Below are 10000 nucleotides of genomic sequence, written 5' to 3' on the forward strand. Positions count from 1 at the left end.
CCACTCATACATGCACACTCATACATGCACACCTAGTAGGCGAGTTTGTGTGTGTGTGTGTGTGTGTGTGTGTGTGTGTGTGTGTGTGTGTGTGTGTGTGTGTGTGTGTGTGTGTGTGTGTGTGTGTGTGTGTGTGTGTGTGTGTGTGTGTGTGTGTGTGTGTATTTTTATATTGTTTTATTATACTATTTATAATGTATATTTAGTATATATTATTACTACATTATTTGTATCTTATTTATATTATTGTTATATTTATTAATATAATAATAATAATGATAATATGATATTTATTATCATGATTAAGGTCCAGCTGGAGCACACGCTGATCTATTTATCAATATAATAATAATATGATATTTCATATCATTATCAAGGTGCAGCTGGAGTTGTTTATCAATATTATAACAATATGATATTTAATATCATGATTAAGGTCCAGCCGGAGTTCACGCTGATCGAGAACATCTGTCCTACTGATGACACGGTGGCGTATTACCCGGGTCGTGTGGACGCTCCCGCCCCGCACGCCCAGGCCGACCGCCAGCGCTTCAGCTTCCACTTCCAGCACCAGTTCAACGCCTCGCTTGTCTTCCTGCACTGTGAGATGTCCCTCTGCTCAAACAGCCCCGACAACATGGAGCTGTCAAAGGTATTTACTTTATTATATCACCATACCTAATTACACTTTTACACCCAATTACACTCACTTTATTTGCCACACCTGTCCAACTTCTCATCGACGTACATTTCTAATCAGCAAATCACATGGCAGAAACTCAAAGCATTTAGGCATCAGAAGCATCAGCATCAGACTCTTGTCACTCCCTTCTCGCTCCTCTCTTCTCTCCCCTCCTCTTCTCTTCTCTCCCCTCCTCTTCTCTTCTCTCCCCTCCTCTTCTCTTCTCTCTCCTCTCCTCTCCTCTCCTCTCCTCTATCCCCCTCTCCTCTCCTCTCCTCTCCTCTTCTCAGTCTCTCATCTATCCTCTCTGTTCTGCCACTCTCATCTCCTCTTATAAACTATGTTTCTTTGCTGTTTCCTAGGAACTCTATCTGTTGATTTGTCCTCTCCTCTCCTCTCCACTCTTCTCATCACCTCTCCTCTCCTCTCCACTCCTCCCATCTCCTCTCCTCTCCTCTCCTCTCCTCTCCTCTCCTCTCCTCTCCTCTCCTCTCCTCTCCTCTACTCTCCTCTACTCTCCTCTCCTCTTTTCTGCCCCTCTCATCTCATCTCATAAGCTTCTTTGCTAAGATCTCTTTTATCTGTTGTTTTCTCCTATCCTCTGCGCTTAGACTCCCCCTCTTCTCCTCTCTTCTCTTCTCTTCTCTTCTCTCCTCTTCTCTCCTCTCCTCTTCTCTCCTCTTCTCTTCTCTTCTCTTCTCTTCTCTTCTCTTCTCTTCTCTTCTCTTCTCTTCTCTTCTCTTCTCTTCTCTTCTCTTCTCTTCTCTTCTCTTCTCTTCTCTTCTCTTCTCTTCTCTTCTCTTCTCTTCTCTTCTCTTCTCTTCTCTTCTCACTCAATTTCTCTTCTCACTCAATTTCCCTTTTCTTCTCTTCTCTTCTCTTCTCTTCTCTTCTCTTCTCTTCTCTTCTCTTCTCTTCTCTTCTCTTCTCTTCTCTTCTCTTCTCTTCTCTGCGTCTGGTCTATTCCTCTTCAGTAAATCACCATAGCCTCCAGACTGCTTCTCTCCCCTGAGGGCCACAGAGAGGCAGACAGCTCAGGGCTCCTACACACTCCTGCCATTGTGTAAATCAAACTCACACTGCCAACACCACCACACATGCATGCATAACGCATCCCAGCAGGCCCACCGACAGGGGGAGATCCAAGGGGTATGTTGACCCTGGCCCAGGGAGATAGGGGCCCCTAGAATTGGGTACCAATTACATTCTATGTATTGGGTAGGGGACCCTTTCAGATTACTCTGTCCTGGGCCAGCAAAAGCTGTCAGCGCCCCTGCATCCCAGGGTTTTATAAATTTGACTCCGGATCAGTGTCTGTGTGTGTGTGCTCTGCTCTGCCAGCACCATATGCATAACGCATCTCGCCGGGGTGTTAAATCTGACTCAGGATCATGCTCGCATTGCATGAGCAGGGCCGGAGAAGGATGCACATAGACTAGACATGACTTCAGCCTTGGGGCCCCCACCTGCCAAGGGACCCCTGATTGTCCAAAGCTGAAAAAGAAATGCAGAATTGTGCCAGGATGCAATATTGATCGTGTTGGGTACAGCTGGTAAACATGTTATCCTTAATTCCTAGCTCATAATTATGACACTGTCTATGTAAATTTGTCATGAAATTCTTCTTCCAGTCGGGGCCCACAGCAACCTGTAGCCTTGGGGCCCCAGGCCATCTTAATCTGGCCCTGTGCATGAGTGTCTCTGTCCAGACTCACATGCATAATGCTGAGGCCACTGACTGATTCTACATATGCATAATGTTTAGTTTAGACAAAAAACACAAGATAAAAAACAACTTTTGAGGCACTCCGTACTACATTTTAAAAGCCTTTATCAAACTCTGGCTGTTTGGAGGCCCACATTTTTTTGATTTACTAGACTTGAATAAGTGACCAAGTGAAGCTCTCTTTTTGGGTTACACAGCAGAGCTGATCAGTGCAGAGCGAATGCAGGACGAGTGCCAGGCCATGGGCACACACGGATCAAATACATATGCAACAGTTGGGGTGAATCACTCAGAGAGATGTTTATCCTTTGATTTCTATTTTTGTTGTTTTGTTGTGTAATGAAAGGGTCTGCAGTGTTGCTTCAATTTCACCCTCAGCGTCTCCAGTCTGTGTCTGGGACTTGGTTGGTTCGATGAAGGCCAATAGTGGACAATTGCCCTTAGTTTCACCATAGTACAACTGCACAACCACACCGCCCACACACACACTTCCACGCCTGCCCTCTCCTCTCTTCAATTCCCTAGCCCCATCTCCTTTTGAGAAGCAATCTTGCATGAAATGCATGAAAGACGCTATACGTTGTAATTATTATTATTATTATTATTATTATTATTATTATTATTATTATTATTATTATTATTATTTATGGTTTGAAGATGGGGCTGGGAGTGGGGTCTGGGTGAAGGCCAATGGTGGGCAGGCATTGGAAAATGTTGTGTGCGTGCGTGCATGTGTGTGTGCGTGTGTGTGTGTGCAGCATCTGCCCGGCCTCATCTGTCCACAGCCCTCGTAGCGCAGGAGGCATAAATCTCCCTCTGGTCTCCGTAGCAACGCTTCATGCTTATGAACAACAAAGTCTTTGAGGCCTTGAAGGTTTTCTTGTGTGTGTTTTCTTTCATCTCCTCACTTCACGGTTGTCTCCATCTCCATCTCCATCTTACTGTCTCTCTAGTGCAGTGATTCTCAAAGTGTGGTCCGGGGACCACTAGTGGTCCGCGACAGAGCTCAGGTGGTCCGCGAGGAGATTTCTACTTTTCCAAGATGAGCTAGCAGTAGGCTATATTTGTAACATTTTCATGTTTTCAACACAATAAGACAGGCCTATAATGTGAATAAAAAGTAAGTGATCTGCATAAAAATTAGCAGTGTCAAATTAGCATTCATCAACTGCCAATTCAGTTGACAGGTGGTCCCCGATCATTTTTGGGGGGGACAAAGTGGTCCTCGGTCTGAAAAAGTTTGAGAAACACTGCTCTAGTGCTATTTCTCTGTCATTCACTCCTGCTCATATTCTCTTTTTCATCTGTTTCTGTTTTTTTTCCTTCACCCGTGAAAACACAGAGTTATAAATTTGCTGTTACCAAAATGGCATTGACCGAGTCGTATAGTGCATTACTAAAGGCCCAGTGTTATGTCATAGTAGTGTAGTGCTATGGTAATTAACCTTTCGATTACAATTACAGCGTGCCACTGGTGGTACAGCCTGCATTATGGGGCTACAGTAAAGCGGGCCATGTAGGCCTATGTGTTCTCTGCTCTCTCACATGCTGAAGTTTCTGTCACTCTCTCATTCATTATCTCTAGCTCCACTTTCTTAACTACCTACAAACACATGCGCGCATGCACGCAAGCACGCACGCGCGCACACACACACACACACACACACACACACACACAGACACACACACACACACACACACACACACACACACACACACACACACACACACACACACACACACACACACACACACACACACACACACACACACACACACACCATCTCTCTCTCTCTCTCTCTCTCTCTCTCTCTCTCTCTCTCTCTCTCTCTCTCTCTCTCTCTCTCTACCCCTACACCCCCTGTATAACCGCTGTGTAGTGTGTGTGTTGGGTGCTGAGTCAGGCTTGGTGTAGTAGGCCTGGTGGTGTTTACACTGTGGTGGTGATCTCCTCTGGAGGAGGATGAGAGATGAGCTGTGGCCCCTAAATAGGTACAGTACCCTCTACTGCCAAATTACACACGCAGGCGGCTTCCACTGGGGATCAAAGGGCCTGCAGGGAGGGAGGGAAGGTCACTCCCTCATGCTGCAGACGAGTGTGGGAAGAGGAAGGAGCGCGGGAGGAGAGAGTGAGAGAGTGTGTGGGAGTGTGTCTGAGGGAGAGAGGGAGAGAGAGAAATAGAGAGAGAGAGAGAGAGAGAGAGAGAGAGAGAGAGAGAGAGAGAGAGAGAGAGAGAGAGAGAGAGAGAGAGAGAGAGAGAGAGAGAGAGACCAAATAAGAAAGATAGAGGGTGAGAAAAAGGTGCTAGGGGCATGCTTTTGGTCAGGGCACAGCAGAGCATTTTCACGTTTTGCTGTGGCAACAAAAAATCACAGACATTGAGTACCACAACTTTACTTACAAAGTACTGTACTTCATCCCCCAATCCATCAGAGCACAGTGTAATACAGCAGCCCAATAGTACAGTACAGTAGTGTGCAGTGCTGCCAACCCCTCCCTCCCCACTTAGCAGTGTAAAGCATCTCTCAGAAGTGAAACAGATCAGAGCAGTGTATTACTGTATACAGTAGTGTGCAGTGCTGCCAACCCCTCCCTCCCCACTTAGCAGTGTAAAGCATCTCTCAGAAGTGAAACAGATCAGAGCCGGTGTAATCCAGTAATCCAGTGATTTTCAACCTATGGGCCGGGGCCCACTGGTGGGCCCTGAAGGTATACCAAGTGGGCCTTGAAATAATATTCTAAACATTATAATCACATTTTGGTGTGTGTTGCTGCTGATTTATGTGAGTTTTATTCGTAATCGGGTCAGAGGTGGGCCACGAACATTTGTGACAATTTTGAGTGGGCCCCAAGTTGGAAAAGGTTGGGATCCCCTGATCTAATATTACTGTATACTAGGGGTGGTACGGTTCACAAAATTCACGGTTCGGTTCATATCGCTGTGTCAAGGTCACGGTTTTCGGTTCTCTACGGTTCTTTTTTTTAGTTCATGATAAATGGTGCACTGGCTAATAGAATCGGACTTATCACTAAATATCCTACATATGGTTTGTACTCTCACTAGCTAAATTGATCAGAGCCGTGTATTACAGCAGTCTAATATTACTGTATCCAGCAGTGTGTTGCCAACCCCCCCCCCCCCCCCCTTCCCACCCCTGCAGTGTAATGCTGTGCCGCGGTCACCAGCAAAAGCCTCTTCTGTCAGCCCAGATGAAGACACAGACACCACACTTCAGCTGTGGCCAGTGTTGCCAGATATGGGGATCAAATTCCACCCCAAAAGCTTCTCAAAAAACGCCAAAATGCGCTAAATTCTGCCCAATTGCAACAAATTGCATTGGTTTCTATGGGCATAAAACTGCAGGGGGAAAAAACCCCGCAAAAGGCCAATTTCGCGTTTTTACCCGCAGACAGCCATCCCAAGCAGCCCAATTGGGCGGGTAAGCACCCAATCTGGCAACACTGTCTGTGGCTGCTTTGCTCTGCTGTGTGCTGCTGGTCCCTGGGAACATTAGTGTTACTGTGGGAATAGCATCCTCTAACTCTGCAGCCTTTAATACAGGGACAGATTACTGCAGGGACCTACCGGGCCCTCGCCCAGGAGCCCAAGAGTCAAGGGGGGGCTGAAACCCAAACTTCTATATTTCCATTCTCTTGTCGGATTAAAACGTCACTTTTAACAACTTCACATTTTGTTGTGGGACTTCCTCCCAAACCCTCCAACAACATAGACTGTCACATCTGTCCTAAAACCCCTTATTGTTTTATAAACTAGTTACACCCATGGAGGGGGGCCTTTCTTGTTGTCTGGCCCAGGGGCCCATGGAGTCATAATCTGTCCCGGCAGCCTGTAATATGGTTATGGATGACATTGCATTATTAATGACGGGATGGGGTCGGCGGGGCTGGTGGTCACAGCACATTATGACTCTCTGTGATGTGTTTCCAGACCCGCCACAGAGAGATTAGATTATATTTATGGACTGGACTGACAGCCTGCTGATGAGGAGGCATATTCACAGTACAGTAATTAATACTGAACAATAGCTTACATTGTTTTTATGCGTGGGTTGTGTCTCTTGTATGGTGTCCAAGTTATTACCAACGCTGCTGTAGTTATGCTACTGTGCATCTGTTCGATGGGTGGCCCGCGTTCTGGACAAATGACTTATGAAGGGCTACTGGGTCTTTGTTTGTGGAGCACCCTACTCCCTACTGCCCCCTGTAGGCTCAAATAAGTTGCCACCCATTGAGCCCTTGATCAAAAGCCAAAGTGCTTCCAGTGGTCACTGTCAGTTTTGCACCTACCATGAAAGCATGTCAGTTCCTCGCAAACTATGACATTGATCCACTGCTCAAGAAATAATGATACATTATTTAAAATGATATAATAATGTCCCTGCTGTGGCCTAACGGTAGGGCACTGGGTTACCATGCTGGAGACCTGGGCTCGATTTCGGCCTGGGTCACTTGCCGACCTGTCTCTCCTTCACTGTCCTGTCAAAAATAAAGGCAAAAAAGTAATAAAATATATATAAAAAATAATAATATAATAACTATTTTATATTAATAATATATTAATAAACTACTAATAATTAATCAACACTCTTTACAGTGCATGCTGTTGTAGGGTATGGGCCACCTTTGACCTTTTCAACATGGCCGAGGGAAATTGTAGTACTAGGTAAAACCCACAAGTCCACCAAACATCAATCACGAAAAGGTTAGACACATGTTTAGCAGTTTCAAACATGCACGCTAACAACATCGTCAAGGTGAACCTCAGCTCTGATGTGTTTTACATCACCATGACAACAAAAGGACGTGAACACAACACAGCACCCTCATATTTTCCACTTTTAAAGTTGAAAGCACCCTCCTCTTTCCCATGGCATGCGAATGAACCATAAATCCCACCATTGGCTCTCCCTACTCCTCCATTCATGGCTGAAGTGCCCTTGAGCTGGGCAGCTGACCTCACATGTCTCCTCTCCAGGGACTGAAACTGATACCCTGTACCTAAATAACTGTTTGTTGCTTTGGATAAAGGACTCATCTGTGTGGAGTTACGTAATGCAATGTAATGTAATGCAGACGACCAAAAGCCTGCTGTCAGTCTGAGTAATGAATAATGATGTCATGCTGATGATGTAGTAATGTATTAATAATGTCTGAACGCTCTCTGCCTGCATCTTTTGTGTTATTTTGATTTTGTTTTTAAATAAATGTCCTAAATGACAATATTTTAATCCAAAGTTTAAAGGAAACGTCGGTAGTTTATTTATAGAATGAAACAGCAACTTTTGATTTATTCAAACACATTTAGTATACCTGTATATCAATAGAAAAATCAGAAAAACTCAAAATTTCGAAGTGGTCTCTTTTTTTTCCGTGGCTGTATACAGTATATTGCTAATGTATTGATGCTCTCCACAGTGAACTGAGTAAAGATACAGTATATTGATAATGTATTGGTGCTCTCCACAGTGAACTGAGCCTATGAGATACAGTATATTGATAAAATGTATTGTATACTCTCCACAGTGCATCCAGCCGGCGGAGGCGTGCGAGGAGATGGAGGCCACGACCATCCTAAGCCTGATGAGGTACACCAAGAAGGCCAGCCAGCGCCTCGTGGTCATCTCCGCCGACGCGGACCGGGACGGGGACATCTTCAGCGACGCCACCCCCGAAACCGACCCCGACATCCCAGGTCAGGAGGAGGGATGCACCGATACGATTTTTTTCACTTCCGATCCGATCCCGATATCTAAATTTGGATATCTGCCGATACCGATACTACTCCGTTCCTATACCAAAACCACATATATGCATGCGTTTCAACTTGAGGTAGGCCCAAGAAGACTATTTGGTCAGAAAAGGAAGTCAGAAGAACTGGAAAGCAATTAATAAGTAAAAATTAACAACTAAAAAAGTAACAATCCCATCCTGAAAACTAATATGCAAGTGTTATGATTTCAAATTAACATTACCCCTGGCTCAATGTCAGATCAGGAAAGTTCCGATACTTTGGAAAAATCCCGATCCGATCCGATCCGATCCGATCTCTGAATTATGTTGATATTTGAACCCGATACCGATACACTGATACCGATATCCCATCCCTAGTAAGGACACGTGACACCGGACAGGATTATTGTTATTATTTATTTAATAGTTATTATTATTATCTTGGTCAAAAAACATAGTTCTGCCACCACCAAAACTGATCCAGACCTCCCAGGTAAGGACACGTGACACCGGACAGGATTATTGTTATTATTTATTTAATAGTTATTATTATTATCTTGGTCAAAAAACATAGTTCTGCCACCACCAAAACTGATCCAGACCTCCCAGGTGAGGACACGTGACACCGGACAGGATTATTATTATTATTTATTTAATCATTATTATCGAAACATAGTTCTGCCACTACTGAAACCGACCCCGACTTTTACAGTAAGGAGATGTGGCACAGGAAAGAATGGGAAAAAAAGAAATATAGTTTCCTTCCAACACAGTTAACTTATCTGAGTAACCAGTAGACCTGTGTACTTGTCTTACGATCAACTGACTCTGCGCTGGTTGGATCAAGCTTGTAGTGGTTTCTTGTTAGTTGTAGGTTTTTGGAATTTTTCAGTAACAACACAATCTTTGTACTTCAATAGGTACAGCAGAGTAAATGGTGTAACAGCCATTTAGTATCATGTGCTAGTGTTGTACTTACACCATGAATTTACTTTTGACACCTCTGAATGGGACTCTAATGGATTATTAGATCCTTGCACTGCATTGTTGGCTCACAATGTCACTCTGGCAGCCATCCCGCATGTTTACATTCCTGTCAAAGCCACACCAGGCAGAACAGGATGGGGTGGGAATCAAACAATTCCACTCAAACAAACAATTTGTTTCTCACAGTGCGTTGGTGCACAGCGTCATTGTGCCAGGGATGTGCATAACTTTTCTTCTCAACTGAATGCGAAGCTAGTAACAGACCCTACCTGTAACCTAGCACTGAAGGCTAGGACCTACTGGATGGCACAGGACTAGAAGTAGAAGAGAGTAGAGGTGCTTTATACTGCATTGATCCTGAGGGAAAAGGCAAGGAAGTTTTTCACACTGCGTGAGTCGCACTGTCACACCATGACCATCATGTACTTTAGGTCCCCACTGATCTTTGAGTCTTAGTGGTGTGGAGTAATGAAAACCGAAGGCAGAGAGTCACTTTTCCGGGAAAGGCATGTTATATTTTAACACACACAAACACACGCGCGCACGCGCACGCACACGCACACGCACACGCACACGCACACGCACACGCACACGCACACGCACACGCACACTCTCTCTCTCTCTCTCACACACACAAACACACACGCACGCACACACACGCACACACACACACACACACAGACACACACACACACACACACACACACACACACACACACACACACACACACACACACACACACACACACACACACACACACACACACACACACACACACACACACACACACACACACACACACACACACACACACACACACACATGCACACACATACACCCACGCATGCACAC

The 10000-nt window shown here is 45.0% G+C and overlaps 1 protein-coding gene across 1 annotated transcript in view; it reads left to right on the forward strand.

The window, feature by feature from the left end:
- The window catches only part of tgfbr3 (transforming growth factor, beta receptor III), a 306528-nt gene that overhangs the window by 256673 nt on the left and 39855 nt on the right, over window positions 1–10000 (forward strand). The window contains exons 14-15 of the mRNA XM_063200533.1: window positions 437–652; window positions 7954–8122. Coding sequence (XP_063056603.1) covers window positions 437–652; window positions 7954–8122 — 385 coding nt within the window. The remainder of the gene's footprint in view (window positions 1–436; window positions 653–7953; window positions 8123–10000) is intronic.

This window comes from Engraulis encrasicolus, chromosome 6, assembly GCF_034702125.1.
Source record: "Engraulis encrasicolus isolate BLACKSEA-1 chromosome 6, IST_EnEncr_1.0, whole genome shotgun sequence".
In the NCBI taxonomy this organism is placed as follows: domain Eukaryota; kingdom Metazoa; phylum Chordata; class Actinopteri; order Clupeiformes; family Engraulidae; genus Engraulis; species Engraulis encrasicolus.